Source organism: Capsicum annuum, chromosome 1, assembly GCF_002878395.1.
Source record: "Capsicum annuum cultivar UCD-10X-F1 chromosome 1, UCD10Xv1.1, whole genome shotgun sequence".
Lineage (NCBI taxonomy): Eukaryota > Viridiplantae > Streptophyta > Magnoliopsida > Solanales > Solanaceae > Capsicum > Capsicum annuum.
The window spans coordinates 197,772,647-197,798,490 of record NC_061111.1 but is presented as its reverse complement, the minus strand read 5'-3'; the positions used below and the strand labels follow the sequence as shown (position 1 = coordinate 197,798,490).

The 25,844-nt window shown below is 31.5% G+C and overlaps 1 protein-coding gene across 1 annotated transcript; it reads right to left on the bottom strand.

The window, feature by feature from the left end:
- Positions 1–16,803: 16,803 nt before the first annotated feature.
- LOC107860204 (annexin D4-like) lies at positions 16,804–19,119 on the bottom strand. The gene is made up of 7 exons (XM_016705481.2): positions 19,039–19,119; positions 18,832–18,903; positions 18,331–18,503; positions 17,982–18,215; positions 17,640–17,864; positions 17,307–17,378; positions 16,804–17,187 (listed from the first exon to the last, which is right to left on the bottom strand). Exons 1-7 carry the CDS (start codon positions 19,076–19,078, stop codon positions 16,978–16,980), a joined length of 1,026 nt encoding a protein of 341 aa, XP_016560967.2. The 5' UTR covers positions 19,079–19,119; the 3' UTR covers positions 16,804–16,977.
- Positions 19,120–25,844: the final 6,725 nt, after the last annotated feature.

Genomic DNA, 25,844 nt, shown 5'->3' with positions numbered 1-25,844 from the left:
AAAATAAAAAGAACTCTCTTTTCATTTGAAGATCACTAAGAGGCTAAGTAACAATGATGTTATAACTTAGTCACTGAGGAATATAAGTGTGATTCTTTCATAAGAGGATTCTAGCTATGATAAGAACTTAGAACCAAAAATTGAATTCATATCCTGTTGCTTTTTTCCATTTTTTTTAGATGTTGAGCATTATTGAGCCCATGGTTTATCTCCGGAGGTAAAAACCCTTCTTCAGTATGTTACTAGAGATACTCTAACCTTCATGAGAGTAGGTAAAGGTATTCAAGGTTTTGTCAGTTTGACAGTAATGGTCCACAACTAACTGTTCATGCAGCACATGCACATATTATTATGTAAAAGTAAATACTACTCCCTCTGTTTCAAAAAAAATGATTTATTTTGACTTGGCACAAAGTTTAAGAAAATAAGAATGATCTACTTTGACTTGGCACAAAGTTTAAGAAAACGAAAAGACTTTTGAATCTTGTGGCTTTAAATTAAAGTTGTGTCAAATATAGCAAAATTTTCTTTAAGATTGTGGTCCTAAACATGCCACGTGGAAAGTTGAAATTAAAGTATTGTCAAAAAAGAAAAAGGTTCAATCTTTTTTAAACGAACTAAAAAGAAAAGTAGGTCATTCTTTTTTAAATGGAGGAAGTAAGAATTATCACCTGCATAAGACTTCTTCTCTTATTTTAAGAAAACAATTCTTAGTGAAGAAAAAAAAGACAAATTGTCCTCAAATAGCAAAATATATATAAAACAAACATTAATAATAGAAGCTTACCAATTTTCTTAAAGTGCGTTCAAGCTTCGCTGGGGAGAAACTCTGTCACCTTCTTCAACAGAGAGGCCAAGAGTGCTCTTGTTAGAGTAAGTGCCCTACTGATTATCTTATTTTCACTTAACTATTGCCTATCAATAGAACGGGTTGTCTGACGTGTTCCATGGAAGCAGTAAAACAGAAAGTAAAGAACACAAGGATTTTTACGTTAAAAAACACCCGGCTCAAAAGGCATAAAAAACCACAACCTGCACCTCTACAGGATTACAAAACTCTTCTAACCAACAAATAGGAATTATAAACTCTAATTCCTTTAACTCAACGACTAGAAATTATACTCTAATTCATAACTACACACACCTCCCAAGGTATGCGTTCCGAAAGTCTCTGAGTTTTCCCCAACTCGAAAACTAGCTCCTAGTTTAGTTTATAACACACTGAAACTAATATTACATCAATAGTTCAAACACAATGAAGAACTCTAAAAATCAATGTTAAAACTCTTAGATGGATTCTATACTTAGGATCAGGTTCTTCATTGTATTTCTTCAGAATTTGAGAAGCACTTCATGAAGTAAATCTGTCGATTGTGCTTTTCTGCTTTGTCAGTGCGTAGTTTTTTCTGACTGATGCATCTTCTATTTAAGCACAACACTTCAAAGAGTAATTCTTTATTTCAAACTCCCCCCTCAATCATAACTCTCATTGAACAGAGTTATACTTCAAGTGATACTCTTTCTTCAATTCCAACTCTTGTTGTTAAGAATTTGTGCCTTACTGATTTTCTTCAAAAAACCACGACCTGCACCTCTACAGGATTTAACCCCAACTTCACTAAATAACTCTGAGCCTTAACAACGACTGATTACAAAACTCTTGTAACCAACAAATAAGAATTATAAACTCTAATCCCTATAACTCAACAACTAGAAATTATAAACTCTAATTCCTTTGACTTAACAATTAGGAATTATAAACTCTAATTTCTAACTACACACACCTCCCAAGGTATGCGTTCCCAAAGTCTTTGAGTTTTTCCCAACTCGAATACTATCTCCTAATTCAGTTTATAACATACTAAAACTAATATTACATCAATAGCTCAAACACAATGAACAACTCTAAAAATCAAAGCTAAAACTCTTAGCTAAATTCTATACTTAGGACCAGGTTCTTCAATGTGCTTTTCTGCTTTGTCAGTGCATAGTTTATTCTGACTGATGCATCTTCTATTTAAGCACAACACTTCAAAGAGTAATTCTTTATTTCAAACTCCCCCCTCAATTATAACTCTCATTGAACAGAGTTATACTTCAAGTGATACTCTTTCTTCAATTCCAGCTCTTGTTGTTAAGAATTCGTGCCCTACTGATTTTCTTCAAAAAACCACGACCTGCACCTCTACAGGATTTAACCCCAACTTCACTAAATAACTCTGAGCCTCAATAACGACTGATTATAAAACTCTTGTAACCAACAAATAGGAATTATAAACTCTAATTCCTATAAATCAACAACTATGAATTTTAAACTCGAATCCCTATAACTCAATAACTAGGAATTATAAACTCTAATTCCTAACTACACACACACCTCCCAAGGTATGTGTTCCCAAAGTCTCTGAGTTTTCCCCAACTCAAAGACTAGCTCCTAATTCAGTTTATAACACACTAAAACTAATATTACATGAATAGCTCAAACACAATGAACAACTCTAAAAATCAACGCTAAAACTCTTAGCAGGATTCTGTACTGAGGACCAGGTTCTTCAATATGTTTTTTGAGTGATTGAGTAGCACTCGTGAAGTCAATCTGTCGATTGAGCTTTTCTGCCTTTTTAAGTGTGCGAATTATTCTGACTAATGCATCTTCTATTTAAGCACAGCTCTTCAAAGAGTCATTATTTATTTCAAACTCCTTTTTTAATTAGAACTCTCATTGCATAGAGTTCTACTTCAAGTAAGACTCTTTGTTTAATTCCAACTCTTATTTCCTTAGTGTTGTAGTAAAACTCCAACTCTTTTAAATCTGCACAAGTTTATTTATCAGAATCTTTCTCCTCCCACACATAGGACTCTTTAAAATATACTCAGAAGTGAAACTCCTTCTTCACATAGGACTCCTTTTTCAACTCAAATTGCTTTCCCTTATCATTAAGTGTTTGAATCAAATTCAACTTGTTATATTCCCCACATGATCAGTAGCTTGAGTATATCATAATTAGGCTTGCTTATTCATTCTTGTCTTTAAGTAATCTTGTCTGCATCTATCAGTGAAACTGGAAATCTATTTTCCTATGTACGGATCAACTCAAGTAACATGTTTCATTCATGTGTCAATTTGTCAATCATCAAAACTACATAGTACCCAAAACATTCCCCCTTTTTGATGATGACAAACCTTTTGTCTTGTGCATTCAACCATCTTCACCTGTAGGCACTAAAGTATAAAACACTAGAATGAAATAAGTTAGTCAATGGGTTATAAACATTGCACAACCCTATTATCTTCTCCCTTTTGGCATCATCGAAAAACCATTTTAATGCAATAACATACTAGCCAAAGTGATTTCTTATGCTATCCATGGCCACTAGGGCTATCACCAAAACAATCAGACAAAGACTCTAGACAACATAGTAATGTATTAAAGAGAGAAAAAATGAGTCAATTTAGCAAAGATAACCATTTCATTTAACTGGCAGAGCATGTTCCACATTAACCTAAGCTAGTACTCAACAAAGCAAAATAACTGAGCATTAATCAAAAAAATATGGTATAAAAGTGGGACATGGCTAAGGATACAAATAGTGAAGAGAAAGGAGGAACAGGTGATATCAACTGTGTTAATTGACGATTGACTTCAACATTTTCATCTCTCACTTAATAAAGGTCAAGCTTTAAAGTCATGATCCAAGCTTGAAGGACCACTTATTCCACTTCATGATCTTCTTGTGCAGCTTCAAGTTCAGATATTCTTTTTTTAGCCAAATTATTTTTTTCAATTTTTTTTAGTGTTAGCCCTCCTTATTGAAACTGGTAGAGCAACATGATTCATCTGTGCAAGAACATCTATTATTTTCTTCTAAGTCAACCTGAACTAGGATTGAGAAATCCAAAAAATATAACCAATTAGGAACTAAAAGGGAGATCATATCCCTTTTCATTTCTTAGAAAACTTATGCTGCATGTGATTGATGATCAAGCTTGACAAATCCATGGTACACAACTGATATTTTGGTTGAGAGAGAAAAAGGGATCTCTGGTGTAAGATTAACATATTTGTGCACAACCATTTGGAGAGAATCAAAGAAAGTTTGGTTAACCAATTCATCAGCTTTATAAGACAAGGAGAGAATGAAGTGTGAGGAATTGAACAGGTGTGCTCAACTGTTTCAACTTAGACAGCCTATACTTATGTCAGTGAAGAACATACCTTCTAAGAAGAACTTTGTGGTCACAATTGCTTGCTTGTACCTATTTTTCTGCACAATCTAATACAAAATTAGGTTAGAAAAGTCAAAAATCTAGAATTGGGACACACAACTAAATGTGCAAGACTGAATATAATAACTTTTTAGCTAATAAGATTAATAAAAAAATGATTATTCTAGTCAATCATTGAGGGGAGTTCATACAATTTTAATCATCCCCAAGTCTAACCTATTCCTTTCAAAATGCTCTCTACTTAGTGCCTTTGGTGCTTACATAGTCAACATTTTTATAGCCCTCAAGAGTGAAATTGCTTTCCTTTAGATACCATAGTCTCAAGCCATTGATTTTCATGGGATATCTCAAGATCCTTTTGACAACACCAATTTTTATAAACTACCAACAAAGTTACCAGCAACTTGTGTTGGTTTTATTGATGCATCCATTTCTTTATTTGTTATTCTCCCTGTCAATATGCCCTCAGTCTATACAATAGTTGGACCAGGTAGTACAATATGTTCCTATTCATGCTCATCAGTTTCATTGTCATCCTTTTTTTTTTTCTTACAAACCTCCCTTGCTTCCTCCTTACACGATTACTACAAATCTGGCCATCTTTTAAATGATCCATTCCCCCTTTAAATGTGGTGAATGAAAAAAACTTTATTTTCTTCTAGTCTTATGCCTTGAGAAAGCTTTATTTATGCACAAATTTTGCTTGTCTCCTTTCACTCTCACCTGCAAAACAAATTAGGGGTTAACTTTAGGCACCCAGACAAGCTTGGGTCCTTTCTTATGAGTAAATGGATGAATCAAATTTCTTCTATCCCATGCAGGCAACAAGTTACATGACCTGTTTCTCTAACTAGGTTTAGTTATCCTTTTCTTGGTCTAAGATAGTTTATTTGCTATATTTAGACTGCTGGATCTGCTTTTGGCAGCAATTAGACATTCAGTGGTTGGATGTCCAAGGTTTCCACAGATATAGCACAAGTCTTGATAAGCATCAATACTTTTGTGAAAACCCAAACCAGCTTTTTCACTGTGATATCTTTCACTCAACTTATGAACAATTCTTGAGGAATTTATCCACTCGTTTGCTCTTTCAAGGTCAAGTTTTAGTTTAGAGACTTCTTGACTCAATTTATTCACCATTTCTGTTGCATTATTGCACTCTTCTTTGTACTTAACCAATTCAAGTTCAACTTTTTCTTGTTCTTTACTCTTGGTGTTTTTTCCTTTTTTAGAGAGTGCCAATTTTAGAACTTTAGACTTAAGATCATTATTTGAAGAATCAAGTTGCTCAACCTATTTCTTGAGAGAGCAGTTTTCCTGTTCAATAGTGTTCTTGCAAGCTTCTAAATCAATAAAATTAAATTTGATGCTTGCAAGACTGTTGAACAGCTCATCCCTATCAGAAGTTGATTCTTGGAAGTCGTCAATTAGTGTACTCATCAAGGAAATAAGTTTTGTTTTAAAAAACAAATGCAACATTTCTTTAAGTTCAAGTATACTTACCTCAGAAGCATCATCTTCTTCCTCCAAGTCTGAATCTCCAAGATCCATGAATGTTGCTTCATCAACTTCATCATCATCTAAGTCAAATCCTCAAGCTGCTACCATTGCATATTTTTTCCTCTTTTTGGTTTTTTCTTTCAATTTCTTTTCATCCCTTTCCTTTCTCCATTCTATTTCCCAGACAGGACAATCCTTGATATGATGATAATTCTTACCACACTTGTAGAATCCATTTAGATTGTCATTTGACCATTTCTTGCTACCTGTTCCCTTCTTCTTTTTGAAGAATTTGCTGAAGTTCTTAGCTATAAAGGCAACTTGTTCTTTATCAAGTTCAATCTCTTCATCACTGTAAGATACCTTCAGAGCTAAGGTATCCTCTGGGGCTTCTAGCACTTTAGTTCCATCAATTTTCATTTCATAAGTTCTTAAATTCCCCACTAATTCATCCAGGGTCATGCCTGCAAGATCCTTATTTGCTTCCCTGATTGTAGTCACCTTAATATTCCACTTTGATTTTGGTAATACCCTCAGTACCTTCTCAACTTGTTCTTCTTCAGATATAGCTTTTCCTAAGGAGGTCAGCTTATTTGTTAAGGCAGTAAGCCTTGTCATCATTTATGCAAGGTTTCATTCTCCTTCATCTAAAATGCCTCATACTCAGTGAAAAGAAGAGAATTTTGAATTTTCTTACTTGAGATGTGTCTTCATGAGCATTTACTAGAGCATCCCAAATTTGCTTAGCAGTGGTACATATTGATACCCTGTTGTATTCAGCAGGTCCTAATCCACAGACCAAACTATTTTTGGCCTTAGCATTTTTCTTTAATGCCAAAAAGTCATGAGGAGTGAATTCACTTCTTACTTTCTTGACCTATTTCCCATCTTCTAACTTTATTGGAATAGTAGGATCATCAGTGATCCTATCCCATAACTCGTAGTCTTCCCCTTGAATGAATGTTTTCATCATGTCTTTCCACCAAATGAAGTGAGAACCATCAAAGAGTGGAGGTCTAATAGTGGATTGACCTTCACTGTGACCAGTAGGTGGTGCGGAATTCATCATATTGATCTTGTCTTAGGTGCTAGCCCTTTTTAAGACAACCTCTCTCTGATATCACTTGTTAAGAATTCGTGCCCTACTGATTTTCTTATTTTCACCTAACTTTTACTTATCGATGGAACGTGTTGCCTGACGTGTTTCAAGGAAGCAGTAAACAGAAAGTAAAGAACACAATGATTTTTACGTGAAAAACACCCGGCTCAAAAGGTGTAAAAAAACACGACCTGCACCTCTACAGGATTTAACCCCAACTTCACTAAAAAACTCTGAGCCTCAACAAGGACTGATTACAAAACTCTTGTAACCAACAAATAGGAATTATAAACTCTAATTCCTATAACTCAACAACTAGAAATTATAAACTCTAATCCCTATGACTAAATAACTAGGAATTATAAAATCTAATTCCTAACTACACACATACCTCCCAAGGTATGTGTTCCCAAAGTCTCTGAGTTTTCCCCAACTCAAAAACTAGCTCCTAATTCAGTTTATAACACACTGAAACTAATATTACATGAATAGATCAAACACAATGAACAACTCTAAAAATCAACGCTAAAACTCTTAGCAGGATTCTGTACTGAGGACCAGGTTCTTCAACGTGTTTCTTCAATGATTGAGTAGCATTTCGTGAAGTCAATCTGTCGATTGAGCTTTTCTGCTTTTTTAAGTGTGTGAATTATTCTAACTGATGCATCTTCTATTTAAGCACAGCTCTTCAAATATTCATTCTTTATTTCAAACTCCTCCTTTAATTAGAACTCTCATTGCATAGAGTTCTACTTCAAGTGAGACTCTTTCTTTAATTCCAACTCTTGTTTCCTTAGTGTTGTAGTAAAACTCCAACTCTTTTAAATCTGTACATGTTTATTTATCAGAATCTTTCTCCTCCCACACATAGGACTCTTTAAGATATACTCAGAAGTGAAACTCCTTCTTCACGTAGGACTCCTTTTTCAACTCTACTTGATTTCCCTTATCATTAAGTGTTTGAATCAAATTCAACTTGTTATATTCCCCACATGATCAGTATCTTGAGTATATCAGAATTAGACTTGCTTATTCATTCTTGTCTTTAAGCAATCTTGTCTGCATCTATCAGTGAAACTGGAAATCTACTTTCCTATGCGTGGACCAACTCAAGTAACATATTTCATTCATGTGTCAGTTTGTCAATCATAAAAACTACATAGTACCCAACACTTATCTCCTTAGTGTTGTAGTCAAACTCTAACTCTCCAAAGAATCCTATACATAGGACTACTCCTTCTTCACATAGGACTTTCTTTTCCAACTCAACTAATACTTATTTAACATAAAAATTCTTTAACATAAGGAAATACATGTCTTAACCTAGAAACTAGAAAGAACACAAAAGTAGATAGCCAAGGGAATACAAGTATCAAACATAAAACACAAACATTATATTGATGATTCATCACTACTATATATATCTGAAACAAGATTCTGGAACAAGTTTAAGGGATCGTGTATGTGTTTGACCTATAATGCATCATATCAAATTCGGAATTTTGATCATTTGCACCTTTATCCTTATTTTGCATTGTCTTCATTTTCGAATCATAATATCCCATAAGTTATACCTCGACCTTTAAAAACATATATGCCCGCCAGACAACTTCAAATTCTAGGGATAAAAGTTAAAGTTCACTTCATCTCGAACCCACAAAATCTTTCATTTCTCTTTAAATATTTCTTACTTGTCTTATTTTAACAAAAAATTAATTTATTTTTATATTTTTCTCACGCAAATTAAGGTCGTGATTTTTGCACAATTTGATAGAAGATTGGTGTTGTGTTTCTATTTTTATTGTTAAGAGTAATGGGGAGAAAATAGTCTATTACCCTCCAACCTTTATCCAAAATTTCAACTACACACTCAACCTCACGGGGTCCTATCACCTCATGAACTATTTAAAAATGAAATTATTACCCCCTTAAAAACTCACACCCAGATATGTATTGAGAAGTGATCAACACGCGTCATTCACGTAATGTCACGTAATATCCACGTAATATTATATAAAAAATTATCTATTTTTTCTTGATATATCTCCTCTCTTTTTTTTCTCTTTCCTTTTCCATTCCCCTTTCTCTTTTTTTTTCTTTTTTCTTTTCTCTATAACTTTCTTGCCTCTCATTTTTTCGACGATCGGAGAGACACCAAGATGGTGAAGAAGATAGCGTCAAATAAGCATCATTCAAATTTCAAGCATCACATTTACGATTGTATGGTGAGGAAGCACTAAAAACTAATTGCTATAAAATTTTCTGATGTGCAAAATTCGGGGATTGGAGGAGATCGGTTGTTGATGTCGGTGGAGAATGTATTATTGTATAGTTTTGACAATTTATATGAAGGAGTGAAGAAGCTGATGAAGATTTCTAGGACCGTTGGAATTTATTTAATCCCAATCTTTGCCCTTCTTGTTAATTTTATTTTAGATTTACTTATCCTTTTAGTTTCTTCTGGTGATAATTGCTACAAAAAAATTTTATCTTTGTATTGAATTTTGGATTTTCTTTTTTAAATTAAATAATGATTTTTTTTGTGATGTTTGTGCTTGGCTGCATCAATGAAACTGAAACATAAAAAGAGACTCATTGGAGATGAGTAAGATGAGAGATTAGCGTTAGATGTCATTGATGAGTTTTTGAAGCTTTTTGTTTTGTGAGAAAGAAGAAGAAGAAGAAGAAGAAGAAGAAGGAAAATTAATAAAAAAAAAATAATAATTAAAATTATATATGTTTATGTAAAGAAATATTAAAAGTAAAAATTTAATATATTCTTTTCATGCTTACTCTTTCAAAGAGAGTGACATGCACTCACTTTGTCATCTCAGCATTTAGGAAGCAGATAACTTTATTTTTATATAATTTAGAGGGTTGATATAATGCCCATAAAAGTTGAGTGTGTAATTGAAATTTCGGGTAAAGATTGAAGGGGTAATAGACTATTTTCTCAATTAATGAGTAAAAAAAGTTATCGAAGAAAAGTTGATAATAATGTGAGTAGTAATTCTGATTTTGAAGATTGCCCTTTTAAAACTTTCAATTGATCACATGCAATAATCTGAACGAATTCATTATTAACCAATATATGTATTGATGACGATTCCTTCCATTTCATAATTCACAAACCTATTGTTATAATCCCATTCCTTGCTAATGTTAATTCTAATAGGTAAAGAAGTCGTCTTCTCCAAATGAACTGATCCTTAATTAGTAACAATTTTGATTAAAACTCTATCTTTCTTTCACTTTTTCTCTGAATTTTATGATATTATTCGGTAGTTTGCAGTTGACTGGACCTTAGAAAAAGTGGAAAGCAATTGAATTTAGGGTCAATATGGTATATTCTTATCCCTTAAAAAGAGACATAACATTTTACTCCCTCCGTTTCATATTAGTTGGCTCATATGGACTTGACACACCATTAAGAAAATATTAATTAGGGGCTATTTTACCAAATTAGGTTTTATTCTTTGAAAACATAAATTTGAGTAAATACACTTTATTTAGTGATTTAATGTTGAGGATAGTAGTGAAAGAACATAGTAAATCTTCTTGATTTCATCAAAAAGACAAGTAAATTGAAATAAATATGTTTAAAAAGAGGGTCAACTAAAATGAAAATTAGTTGGCTAACTAATGCCAATTAGTTTAGGTCTCCTTTTTATCAATTTTTATTTCTAAAAATTACACAAATACATAACTTACGTTTCCAATATTACAAAAAATTTCAACTCCCTAAATATATTATAAGAATCCCAACATATACACAAAATGCTATGTATATGTGGGTTATGTTATGTATATTAATAGGGAGAGAGAGTAAAGTAATTAAAAAATAGGAGAGAATGTAATTACTTCTAAAAGAGTTGATATTCATGTTATTTATATTTTTTATTTAGCTATTTTTTTATTTTTATTTTTTTGCCAATTATACTAGAACTAGAACTAGAAAGTGGTATATATGTGTCAATTTCTCGAGGACAAGTCCTTTATTCTGATCATGGCCTTTTATAACTCCAGCCCAACCCTTGACGACAGCCGGCAGGTGTAGAGGGGTTGACTCTTTAGTCAAAATTTAACATTCAATTATAATATGATAAATAAAAGAAATTAGTTTCTCTTATCCTAAATTAAATTGGATTACCAATTGGAACGTATTTAGTGATGATAAAAAAGTATTTTTCATTCATGTAAGTAATCTTGGACATCACGATTTTAGTAAATATACAACAATCCTCAAACTTCATAGAGGCATATATGTTTAGATGATTATAAGTTTAGTGAATTTTACCGGTCAATATACCAACAAAATCATAAATTATTTTTTATATTATTAAAGTCACTAAACTCTATTTGTAATTCAAATTTTACTAATTGAGTCTGGCAAAGTTGGATCCCAAATTAACCTTAAGTCGGTTTTTGTCCAAAGGAAAAATAAAGGTAAGGGCTGGTCCGATTTCAAGTTAGATTCATCAAGAAAACATATAAGTTGGACGACAAAGCCTAGCCGAATCTGTTATGGACATGGCCACTGGCCACGGTAGAGAACATGTTGGGGAGTTTGACAAATTACGTTATGTTGTTTCTTTTTTTAAAGCTATTTTGTGATAGCACTTTGGAATCTCCCTTTTCATGAATAATCATGTAAACTCTTTATTTGATCAATACAAAAGTTTAGTTTGTTATAGAATTTAATTTCTATTTGAAGATATGGCCTTATTTAAAAAAGAGAGAACTACTGGAACAACTCAAAAATTTTAAAAAAAAAAAAAATTGATTTCAATGGTCGTGATTGGAATTCTTTGACAACATAAATACGACGTAATATACAGATTTTAAGAATGATTAGACGTGATCTGAACTTGTTAATTTGAAATCAAATTTTGTAGTTAAAATTGAGTTGAAAATTTTCTTTTGTTACATGTATTTCATACATAATCTCAAATTCTTGTATGTGGCTCACCCTCTTTGTTAAAAATAAAAAAATATTCTTGTATGTCACTGGATCTCATATTTTTGTTGATATATATACAAAGGGAATACACAGGAGATCCACGGGGAATACACATAGGGAGAACAATTTTAACAAGGGAATACACAGGATATAGTCTCAAATGTTGAAGTTTTCTTGTATTCACAAATTTGTTCCCACCATACCGATTTATAATATAATCTGGAGAAGCACAGCAAACATGGTAAGTTTTCATTATCTTAACCAATCCTCATTGCATTGGGAATGCAAAAAAGTTTCCTTAAAATTATACTGGTAGTTATTTGTCTTAATTCCCTTACAAGTTTTAAGGTGTTGTCTTCCTTTTCACGCAAAATAATTATTTATATAATAGTTGTTAAAAATTATGATTATTATAATATATTATTCCCTCCATTTAAAAAAAAATAATCTAGTTTGACTTGTCACGGAGTTTAAGAAAATAAAAAAAAACTTTTGAATTTTGTGGTGTTAAATTAAAGATATGTAAGTGTACCAAAATATTCTTCATTCCTGTGGTTTTAAAATTAAAAAGTTACTAAAAATGAAAGCAATCATTCTTTTTTAAACGGATTAAAAAGAAAATTAGGTTATTCTTTTTTAAACTGATGGAGTATTATATTTCTGGCTTTAGAATTATTAATCAAAATTAAGAATTATATTCTTATATATTGGAGCCATCACCAGTTTCAATATCATCTATACTAGTACTATTGTTTTAAATTTTTCGAAGTGTTAGACATAGAAATTATAATTTGGATAGATGTAGGAATTCGAATATTAAAAGGATTAGGAAGTCGTGCAGTCCAAGGTTAAGCTTTTGCCTATTTATATCAACGTAATTCATGTTTGCTCTCATCACAGAAACACAGGTTATTAATTCTTTTTTTTTCTGAAACATGTTGAGATCAGTGTTTTCGTTGTTGGTTCTTTTCGTAGTGGCACTCAGCTCGATGGTGGCACCATCATCATGTATAGTGTTTGCATTGTCAGCCCCGGATGTACGTGCAACTTCATGTCTCGTTATAGTGATGCGGCTCCGTCATCGCACACGGCTTCACCAATTATTGTGACTCCATCCCCCGTTGATGATCATGTGGTTTTGCCACCACACAAGGCTCTATCATTACCCGTTGACGATGACGTTGAGGATTGTTGCATCCCAGTTGAAGGTTGTGAATTAGGTTTGCTCACTTCCTTTTATGAGGATAAGGTTTCATTACCCACAGAATGCTGCAAAGTCCTTTCAACAATTTCAGATGATTCCTTTTACAAAGGAGGCTTCGGAATGTCACCAATTTTCCTAAGCAAGGTGAGGGACTATTGCTCTCATCCTCAACAGTGAAGCAGGAACAAATCTAAATAAAGCATATTCATTACGAATAGGATAGATAATGTAGTAGTTTTCTTCTTTTTTTCTTTGTTTTGTTTTTGTCATGTATATTACTTTATAGGATTTCGTTGGTACTTAAATATTTTCCGTTAAATTCTTTACGCATAATTAGTTCAATTATATTGAATTATCATCTCTATTTTACCTTTAATTACTACTTATAGTTTCAACTGCAAAGGCAAAAATGTACTCTGCTAAAAGTTTTTCGCGTGACTTTAATGGAGAAGAGAGATATACTATTACTCGTTGCGATCCTTGTTGACTTGAGACATATCATTAAGAAATCTTTAATCTAGGGTATTATACTAATCTTTAATGGGGTAACTAGTAAAGTTGTCTCCATGTGCCTAGTAGGTCACGGGTTCAAGCCTTAGAAACAGCCTCTGGCATAAATGCAAGGTAAGGCTGCGTATGATACACCCTTGTGGTGGGGCCCCTTCCTCGGACACCGCGCATAGCGACAGCTTTAGTGCACCGGACTACCTTTTTTTTTATAACTCTAAATTTAACTACTATAGTTATATAATATTAAGGGTAGCAAAGGAAAAAAATAACATAATTCTCTTAATTTAATAAATTGTACAAGTAAATTGAAATAATTATCTTTAATATAGGAGTCAAGTAAAATGAGACGAAGGAGTTACAATTCGATCATCCTCTCTATTTGACCCCAACTTCCCAACAATTTAACTAATAACAAGACTTTTTTTTCGGAAAAGGGCTTAAAATACCTTTCAACTATCTAAAATGGTGTAAAAATATCATTCATCTACCTATTGAGCCTAAAATGTTCCTCTCATCTACCTATTGGGTCAATTTTACCCTTCAATTTAACAATTATCTATTAGTCTCACCTCATTTATGACATGGCATATTCCTATTGGACAATTAATATTCAATTAAACTAATTAATTTTATCCTCAAAATCCAATCCGCCCCACCCAAATAAGTGGACCCAATTAAGACCCACTCTAATTCCTTTAACAAAAAAAAATCCCCATTCATGATCATAATCTGCTCATCTCCTCTCTTCTCGTGGATTTCATTTTTCTGTCCTTTCCTACCTGAGTCTTCCCATTGAAGAAATGGTGGCATTATCCGGGGCACACGCAATTGGGTTTTCACATTGTAAAGAGTTCAGCTCGAATCTTTACAATTACAATAAAACTTTCCAATTTGATCCTTCCTACAACCCCAGACTTGCTCAAGCATTGAGAAATGCTTGTGTTAATCAGCAAAAAGATTCAACATATCTGTGTTCAACGACATAATGACTCCCATTAAGTTCGACAGCATGTATTACCAGAACTTACCTAAGGGTCTAGGTCTATTGTCGTCCGACCGTGGTCTGTTTTCAGATCTGAGGACTAAAGTACACGTTGAAGAGTATATTAGAGATCAAAATTTGGTCTTTAAGGCATTTGCTTCAGCAATGCAGAAGCTTAGTGAGCATGCTGTTAAATTTGGCAGAAGTGGTGAAATCAGACACAGGTGTGATGCTTTTAACAATTGAACTACTTGAAGGGAGTGCTGATTATGTTATGTATTTTTGGGTTTGAGTTTCGTTTTTGCATTTATTAATCACTTACAAGACGAAAGTTAAACTTATAATATGTATACAATTTTCTTTTACCATTTTGTTTAGATCAGGAAACTCTCCTTTTGGAACTACTTCTACTAATAATAGTTGTGATTAGTGTGAACTTAAGTACATTATATTGGAATGGTGTATACTGAATCAGTGATTTAGTTTAATTAGTTTAATTAAATATTAATTGTCCAATAGGAATATGTCATGTCATAAATGAGGTGAGATCAAAAGGTAATTGTTAAATTGAAGAGCAAAATTGATCCAATAGGTAGATGGAAAGGATATTTTAGGCCCAACAAGTAGATGAAAGTATTTTTGCACCATTTTAGATAATTAAAGAATATTTTAAGCTCTTTTCTGTTTTTTTTTTTTTCTTAATTCAAGCCAACCACACAGGTATTCCCTGCCGCGGAGAGGGGTTAGGCGTAGACCCTTACCTTGTTTATTATATTCAATATCAAATATTGTACAACAAAGAGGAGGGTGGAGTGCCTTGCCTCCATTTGTAGCAACCACAATATATTTCTAGAGTATGATAGAAAATAAAGACTATTTTTAGGATCTAAACTACCTAGTCTTTTACCCGTGAAAAGAGTCTCTTGCAGAAATACAAGGTAAGTTTTGTTAAAGTTCGTGCTCTACTGATTATTTTATTTTCGTCTAACTGTTGCTTATTGATGAAACGAGTTGTCTGACGTGTTCCAAGAAAGCAGTAAAACAGAAGATAAAGAACACAATGATTTTTACGTGAAAAACACCCGGCTCAAAAGGTGTAAAAAATCACGACCTGCAGGATTTAACCCCAACTTCACTAAATAACTCTAAGCCTCAACAACGATTGATTACAAAACTCTTGTAACCAACAAATAGGAATTATAAACTCTAATCCCTATAACTCAACAACTAGGAATTATAAACTCTATTTCCTTTGACTTAACAATTAGGAATTATAAACTCTAATTTCTAACTACACACACCTCCCAAGGTATGCGTTCCCAAAGTCTCTGACTTTTCCCCAACTCGAAGACTATCTCCTAATTCAGTTTATAACACACTGAAACTAATATTACATCAATAGCTCAAACACAATGAACAACTCTAAAAATCAAAGCTAAAACTCTTAGCTGAATTCTATACTTAGGACCAAGTTCTTCAATGTGTTTCTTCAGTGATTGAGTAACACTTCATGAAGTCAACCTGTCGATTATGTTTTCTGCTTTTTTGTAAGTGCGTGAATTATTCTAAATGATGCATCTTCTATGTAAGCACAGCTCTCCAAAGAGTCATTCTTTATTTTAAACTCCTCCTTTAATCAAAACTCTCATTACATAGAGTTCTACTTTAAGTGAGACTCTTTCTTTAATTTCAACTCTTGTCTCCTTAGTGTTGTAGTAAAACTTGAACTCTTTTAAATCAGCTCGTGCTTATTTATCAGAATCTTTCTCCTCTCCCATATACATAGGACTCTTCAAGATATACTCAGAAGTGAAACTCCTTCTTCACATAGGACTTCTTTTTCAACTCAAATTGATTTCCCTTATCATTAAGTGTTTGAATCAAATTCAACTTGTTATATTCCCCACATGATCAGTAGTTTGAGTATATCAGAATTAGGCTTGTTTATTCGTTCTTGTCTTTAAGCAATCTTGTCTGCATCTATCAGTGAAACTGAAAATCTGCTTTCCTATGCGTGGACCAGCTCAAGTAACATGTTTCATTCATGTGTCAGTTTGTCAATCATCAAAACTACATAGTACCCAACGAGATTGCATATAATAAATCCTTACGGTTTGACAACCTTCCCTCGACGCATGCATAGCAAAATATTCAATGCACTAAGCTACCCCTCTTTTTTGTCTTTCTTTATTATTTATTAATCCTTTTTAAAAATTTATTTTATCAAACTTGGGAGACTTTTTCGTCACAAGAATTTGTTTAGTAATTTATGAGCAATAAATCTACTGGGTAACATTAAAAGAATCACAGAGTTATAACTTGTAAGGATTCAATACTTATTTTGACATTAAAATTCTTTAACATAAGGAAATACATGTGTCTTAACCAAGAAAGAACACAAAAGTAGATAGCGAAGGGAAATACAATCATCAAACATAAAACACAAACATTATACTTTTATTAATGATTCATCTCTACTATATATTATCTGAAATTAGACTGATTTTGTAACTAAAGCAAGTAAGAACTCCTTGTAGCTACCATTTGCAATTTCTTCAATCTTGTTAGTGAGAGTAGTTCCAAATCTCTTGTAAAATTCTTCAGCAATTTGCTTGATATCTTCATCAGCTCTTGTAGCAATGACTCTAGTTACTGAGTCTCTGGCCGGCTCATCCACATCTAGTCTCAGTGACGCATCCAAAATCTATAAACAAAATAAAATCAGAAATCTAATATGAGAAGTGATATATAAACAACAAAAAAAAAAGAATCAAAGTGTGAAGAAGAAATAATTAAGTGTCTAAGTTTGAAAAGTAATCACACTTTGCTGAAGTATGTTTGAGGTGTACAAAGGCATTGTACTGCTTGTTTTAAAATCAAGCTGCCACCAAGGTCCTGCAAGGAAGGAAAAACAAATATTTACACAATAAGTCAGTAAAATATGGTGAAACATATATAGACCTACCTAAAAGATTTTGGAAAATTAACCACATATTCGTTTTGCTGATTTGGCATGCTTATTAGAATTTTTTTCGGTTGGATCTAATGAGTTTTCAAATTCCAAACCTTTGATCAAGGATGAGAGGTCTTAACCATCTCAATACCTCATGAAAAATTTCAAACAAACGTCATACTATTTTTTAAATTTTATTTTACCACGTCCATATAGTTGCCGCTAATTTCCTTGTAATAGGAATAAAGAGCCTTGAGATGGAGCTTGCTTCTCGTTGATAATATCCTCACAACCCCCTCATCTTCAATAAGCTGCTTCTTTCCACCATCTTTAATGATCTTCATAAACTCCCTAGCCTCAGATTTTGCAAGTTCTTCGTTGACTTGTGGCCCTTCATAACGGTATGAACTCACAAGACCAACTAAATGCTATATATTTCGAAAAAGGAAAAAAGAAGGATTAGACAGTAATCTAATCACATTTTAGAATTCAACCAGTGATCCAAAAGTTAAACCGAAAATGTGTATATGTCTACAAGTATGTACCTTTCTTTCATGAGTATTGTGGATATGGGAGAGAATGTCTTCTTCAATAGAGTGTTCAAAGAGGGAATGATAAGCTCTTCTTGCTCCCAAGAGTTGCTCAGAAGTTCTAGTGGCAGCAGTTTCTATAATAATATGAAGTTGATCATGAGGTAATTGAGCTTCTTTCACCAATGCCTCCTTGAATAATCTAGCATCTCTCTCCCATGGATGCATTGTGTACACCACCACGGCATCCTACAATATAAATTATTCAAACAACTCAGTACAATAAACTAAGTTGACAACAAATTTTTAAACTGGACTCTAATGTTTTTTCTCGTAAGATTTTCAGTTAGTTCAAAACAAATACCTTGAGACGTAAGAACTCTTGGCGAATTTGGAGAACATGTTCTTCATTCCATCTCTCAAATTGACGTTCATCCTCTTTGAACAATTCTCTAGTATTTTTCCTATAAATTTGCCTCTGTTTTGTGTCCCAATTTGCCAGTATTGATATGAATGACTTCTCATCAACTCCAAGTCCTTAAAGAAAAAATCCAAAACATTATTAATCTCATTTCCAGTTTTTGATTTGTTCAAAAATCCAAAAAATAAGTACTCTGGACTTATTCTTGTAGCACATTTGTTCAAAGACAAATAGAGGGGTGACACCAAATGCCAATAATTTGGCTAGCTATAAAATGACAAAATAACATATAAAATGTGTGATTTCAAATTATATGTAGTTTTCATAAATTTAACATAAACCAATAAATCAATACATATAAAAATTGCAATACAAGACTTCAAATTGTAAAATCACCTTTAAATTTAATATATGATTAAAAGTGTTAGCAGAGAAAACAAGAACCTGAGAAAGCCTTGGTGAGAGCTCTAAACTGATCAGTAGAGGTTGCTGTTTGTGGTCCATTTGTGTTGTTACCTGATATTATGAATTAAAATTATAACATAAATTCACTTTTTTAAAAAGAATTTATGTCTAAATCAAAATTCAATTGCAAGAATAATTTGAAAAAATTATAATGGAAAGTTAATTATTTGATAAAAGAAAAAGAACCTGAGAAAGCTTTAAACTCATTAGAGTTTGCCATTGCCATTTGTTCAAAGTGTTGGAGGTGAAGTGAAGAGTTAGTTTTTTTGTTGTGTGTGATTTTCTTTCAATTCGAGCTCTATTTATACTAAGCTCTTTGGGTATTTTGGTCATTTCACCTGTAGTCACTGGATACCGGCCAGACAAATTTGTTTTTTCCTTAAAGACAAAAATATGATCCAAGAAAATAAAAATGACATATATGTCCCACTAAGATATTCCACAATTAGTAACCCAACGCAAAAATGAGAGGATATTTTTTAGATTTCATGCAAAAATCAGTTGGGACTAGTTTTTATATTACTCAATTTGTCTTATATTAGTTGTCATATTTGCGTTTTGATGTAGTTAAATTTTATTAATACAATTTCTAAAATTAAATTAAATTAGAGTAATTTAATATTTTAAAATCACGATTTAAATATTCTAAAATTATAAGAAAAATACTATAAATTATAATTGTTCTTATATTAATATAGTGACAAAAATATATCTTAAAATATTAAATAATATTTGTGTAGAAAACATAACCTAACAATTATTTTTGGGACGAATGACCTAGGAAGTATTATTATTTTCACATAAAATACGCCTTTTAGAACATTAGTGGGGAGGTGAATAAAATTAAAGAGCCAAAACAACATAACTAATTTAGGTCGAAAGTTACAATAAAATGTACTCCCTTGGTTCATTTTTATTTGTCGACTTTTTTAATTGACACACGAATTAAGAAGCAGTAAATGATAAGATTAATTTTTATTATATTATCCTTTGGATATAATAAATTTAATATTTTAGAAAATACATTAGATAATGAATTATATTTAATGCTAAAGGTAAAATGGATAAAATTAGGTAAATTCTCCATGGTTTTATAAATAAAATTAGGTAAATTATCGATAGTTTTATAAAGTAGACAAATATAAAGATTTCAAAATATAAAAGTGAACAAAGAAGGACGAAATTACATGTAACGCTTTTTCTAGTGATATAACATCTTAATAGTTAATTTAACTGAACATTGTAACGTGCTTTTCTTGCCTCATTTAACATTTAACTGAACGTTGCTGCACTTAAATTATAATTAATGTTAAGAGTAATGTTGATATCCGATTACACCAACGGTTTATTTACATTAAATTAAATTTACTGTACCATGTATCTAACATATCAATTAAAAAAATCAAGGACGATATTAAATATATGGCTTATTTGACTGAACTAACTTTAATTTATGTATTTAAATTTGATAGTGTAAACATTTTACATCAACAGTTTTATTTTAGTAATATTCAATATCGAAAGAGTAAGCATTCATAATTACTCTTTCGACGTGGCGTGGCATAACATGTTCTTTAATAAGATGGTTAATTTGATAGTATTAATTAAGCACGTTTGTTGAATTGATTTCAGTATTTTTTAAATTCAAAACGTAAAGTATGATTAAACTGTCTTTACTAAAAATGGATCCTTCTAGTATATATGTGGCAAAGCATGAGCATTCATCTTGAAATAAAATAAGTATTTAAAAAGTAGGAGTAAGTGATGGTGTGAATCTTTTATCATGCTACTACCAAAAAAGAGCATCTTTTATTGTGCTAGATTTGAATTATTCATCTTGAGGAAGTCTGAAGTCTCTTTTTTAAGTGAGATGGAGATATGAATTTGTTCCAAGTGTTCATATATACTAATTCACATGATAATTGAAAAAATACCAAAGAATATTAATCAGTATATTAGTAACCCTTGCTGATATTTTTTTGTTGTCCTTTAATAATGTATTGGAGGATATAGGCTCTTCAGTCGCCTAAATTAGAAGTAAAGTGCAGAATGTAATTAACAAAAGAAATTTATCGTGATGAATTTGTTGATTAAGGAAGTAGAAAATCATGACCTACTTATGTAGAATTGGCCTAAAATCTTCACTAAGAACTTGAGCTGATTCAGTTACAACGTTAACTCTAATTAATGCTTTAGGATCCACACATTTATGTATAACCAAATCCCTTTGGAAATTTTTCTTGCACATGAAATCTTCTTCGTACCTACTAATCAACAATTGTCTATGAAGAATCTAGTTCATTCACTTTTTGCAGTATAGAATTTTTGTAATTTAATTTCACTAGTAGATATGATAAAGACTCGATTTTTCTATAGTTATTTATCGAGTAAATTTCATTCATAGTCATTTAACTTTGTGTATATTACGCAAAATTCACTTTTCTTTCATTCATTACACAAAAGTCATTTAACTTTGTTCCGACCATCACAAAAATCACTATGACTGATTTTACAATAATTTCATCGAAAAAATGATGTTGCAACCTTAATTAGTTCTTAACTTTAATTTAAGTAAATATATAATATACTACCCATAACTTGACCCTTTTTATATGTGCACAACCCAATTTTTTTTATGAATTATTTAATGAAAGAATGTCAATTTCTTAATAGATTAGACTACCTAATGAAGACTATTTTCATAAAAAAATTTAGTTGATATTCCTATGAAACATTTCATAATATTGCATTCATCTGCCAAAAGGTGCATTGAAAAAATAGTGATAAACAAGATAAATTCTTTAAAACACATAAAATTGAAATACATGTATGGTATTATTTTTTAAAAAAAATATTTTATTCTTTGAAGATAAATAAACATGCTACAGATATTTTTAAAATAATTTTTTTTTAATTGTGTCATTGAATAAATATTATCAAAATTTGTACAAATAATGTTATTGACAGTTATGTTAATAAGAGTTATAAAATATAAGTACTTTAATAGATAAAAAAAAATTATAGGATATTTAATTTTAATATTTATCAATTGTATTAATTAAACAATATGTAATTTATCAGAAATTAAATATTATAATAAAAAATTTTAAGAAAATTAATCGATTAATCAAAAATTAAAAATACAAAGACAAACTCAATAAATAGAGTAGTTTATCATATTATTATGATATACCGAATGTAAAGGCCCAAGTGGCAAGAAAAGAATGTATGACGAAAAATAATTTTATCAACACGATGTCACAATTTTAGAGAGAGAAAAATAATTTTATCAACTACATGCCATAATTTTAGAGGAAAAAAATAATTTATCAGCACATATCTCAACTTTAGAGGATTTTAAGAATATATATATATAATTTTATTTCCTAAAAATATCAATCAAATTTTTTTTATGAACATAGTCCTCACTAGATACCCTAATCTATTGAGAACTTGATATTCTTCCGTTATATAATCCATAAGGAAAATCAAGTTGGGCACATATAAAAAAAGGTCAAGATATGGATAATATATTATATTCTCTGAAATTAAAATTAATAACTCATTAAGGTTGTCACATCATTTTTTCGATGAAATCATTGTAAAATTAATCAGGTCATAGTGACTTTTGTAATGGTCGAAGCAAAGTAAAGTAACTTTTGTATAATGAATAAATGAAAAGTAATTTTTATATAATAGACACAAAGTTAAGTGATCATGGATTAAATTTACTCGTTATTTATCAATTATAAGCACTATCAATTTCTTATTTGGGACATGTTAAAAAAAATTGATCTTGTATAACGTTTGCCAAGTTTATCCATCACCAAATCTTTAAATATAACATAGTTCAACACTTGCTTGATTACATAAATGAGGATCGGATATATATTATGAGAAAGAAAAATTCTTTATCCAGAAATTGATCAAGTGAAACTGAGGATAATTTAACTTTGTAGTTTCACCGATCAGGATTACTTGTCCATTATAGTAGCTTGACACACATCTACAATAAATAATAAAAGTAATTAAACTATACCACCCTTTAAATATAGTAAATTTAACAACTTGAGAAATTGCATTGAGTGACAATAGTGTTTAAAAAGCTAAAATGAATAAAAGATGATAAATTATAAATTAATTTTTAAACTAAATAAATATTATTAAATATTTATTTCAGTATAGTGAACAAGTATTATTAAAGAGGACGAATACATTCTAATTAACATCATAAAATTCAAGCACTTGACATTATTACAATTGTAATATTCGTTCTAAGTAACAAAATTTCTTTTTTGCATTGAGCTGGTAGTCTGGAGCAAATTAAATTATTTTAATACATGATATTTTGGTAAAAGTAAGTACTTTATATTATCACAATCTGAAGAATCCAAGAACTTCAGATGAACGTGGCAAATTCCATGATAAACGTATTCTTTTTTAAAAAAAGTTATTTTATTCAACTCACACAAATTATCATAAAATATTAGTACTATGTTAAAGCTATCAAGAACGTGCTTTTATTCAATTTTTTACTGAACTATCATAAAATATTAGTACTATGTTAAAGAGTACCTTTTTCATGTTGATAAGTTTACGTACTCGTTATCGATAACAAAACATTAGAATAATTTCAAATAAAATGTGCCCACAAAATTTGTTTCAAAATTTTTAAATAATATATTTAAATGTTGTTTTATACAAGTATTTATTTTATCATATTTAGACCGTTAATTTCATTTTGAACTTATTTGAAGCGTAATTTAAAAAAATATTCAAGATTTTTTTTTGAGATTTTCACTAACAAACTTTTAATTATTTTTTAGGTCTAAAAACCACTTTAATTCAACTTTCAGGTATCATATAGTTTGCTTTCATAGAGCAACACTAATTTACGTCTAACTGACCACGTCATCAGTGGAATAAAATCTGGTCTTCCAGGATGTAAACTTGTTTATATTGTAAAGAACCTCCTAATTATTTTTATGTGTATATTTGTATATATGCTTATGTATCCTGGCGATAGAGTTACCTATGTTAGGTAGCATTCTATTCTCAATATGTAAAGCACAATTGTGAATTTAGTTGAATTTCAATATAGATATTGAACACCAAATGAGAGATCCCTCTCTGTCAAAACCTATTTTGAGCCCTTGTTGTGTTGTTAAATTCCAAAGTATACATAAAATGAGTGCACGGATGTTAAGATTGATGTTGCGCTCATATAAAATTAGATGAAGTTAAAAATATAGGACAACATTCATCAGAAGATATAAGTGTCAACACTCATTAAATATGATAAAATGTAAGAAGATTGCTTGAAATGGTTTAAACATGTCTTGCATCAATGTACAGTTACATCGATGGGTAGATGTGACGGTGGAAGGAGTTATAAAGTGATTGGATAGATTTAAAATCACATGAAAAAAAAATCTTAAAGACCAACGAATTCTTGATATTAATGTAGAGACTTAACTAACGATAGAGCATCATAAAAGAAAAAGACCCACATGTACAGGTTACGGGTTACATCTTTTAGTTGAGAATATGTCTTACTAGAAAAACTTCTACTATTATTATCATTATTATTAGAGAAAAGACATATTTTCCCCCTGAACTTGTCCTCCCAACTCACTTTAGCACTTAAACTTAATTTTCATTTATTTACCCCATTTAACATCTTTAAAGTGAATTATTTTAACCCCTTAACAGCCTAACCCAAGTCAAGGCTAGGTGTTGTTAAGCACGCGGACTTTGATTGGTTGATGTTATAACCCGACCCTTTCTCATTATAACCCGACTCACTCTAATCAAATACCCAAAAACCTAAAAAATAACCTATTTCAGTTTTTTCTCGCTCTAAAACCTCTCTATTTCAGCCGATTTCACTCGATTACAGTAGATTTCACTCGATTTCAGTCGGTTTCAGTCGATTTCACTTCAACTTAAGTTATTTCTGTGGCTTTTTATGAAATTCATAGTTGCTCCACGACAAAATTTGACTACTCAGGTAATTATTAGGGTTGTTTTACTTTGATATTAGGGTTTTTGCCGTGAATAATTCTAAGCTGCTATTTTTTTTTATTTTTCTTCAGATTAACCATGAATTTTGTGTATGTTACATTGAAGTTTCACCATGGAGACAAATTACAACAAAATCAAGTATTAAGTATCATTGAGGTACTGTTACTGACTGTTTCAATGTGGATATAGACAAACTCTCTTACTTTGAATTTATTGATATCGTGAAGAAAATTGGGTATAATTGTTCCTAGTGTATTGTTTATCTCAGACCTCCCAAAATAAAAAAATTAGTAAGAGTAACATGTGATAGGGATATTTTGGGTATTTTACCTCTACTTAGAAATGGAGATGTTATTGAGTTATATTTGACACATTTAGTTGATGTGGCCGATGTGGTTCCATCTATTGAATATGACTCCCATGTGGGAGGAGAATCTTGTCCTGATTTTGATAAAGAGTTAAGTGAAGACTTAGGGGACTGTGATGATTTAGGGTTTGAAGAGGACTTTGTAGAAGCTACAATACCTCATGAACCTACTTTTACTAAAAACTTAAGTGGTTGTGGTTCTGTAGATAAGAGTGAAGACCTAGGTGGTGGTGATGATGTTTCTTCTATTGGTAAGGACTTAGGTGGTTATGGTGGTAGTGTTTTTGCTATTAGTGGGGGCTTAGGTGATGGTGGTGTTGCTGCTAGGGGTGAGAACTTAGGTGGGGGTGGTAGTGATTTTTTTGCTAGTAGTGGGGACTTTGGTGATTTGGTGTGGCTGCTAGGGGTGAGGACTTAGGTGATGGTGGTGTTTTTACTATTGGTGGGGACTTGGGTAATGGTGGTGGTGCTGCTAGAGCTTAGTACTTAGCTGGTTGTGACAGTGATTTTTTTGTTGTTGGTGGGGACTTTGGTGCTAATAGTGTTGCTGCTAGGGGTGAGGACTTAGGTGGTGGTGGTGGTAGTGGTAGGAGTGATGATT

Coding starts and splice junctions, on each gene's coding strand:
- LOC107860204 (XM_016705481.2), bottom strand. CDS start 19,078: ATGGCAATGGCAAACTCTAATGAGTTTAAAGCTTTCTCAG. Junction 18,904..19,038: donor TGAGTTTAAAGCTTTCTCAG/GTTCTTTTTCTT, acceptor TCATAATATCAG/GTAACAACACAAATGGACCA. Junction 17,188..17,306: donor CTCAAACATACTTCAGCAAA/GTGTGATTACTT, acceptor TTTTGTTTATAG/ATTTTGGATGCGTCACTGAG.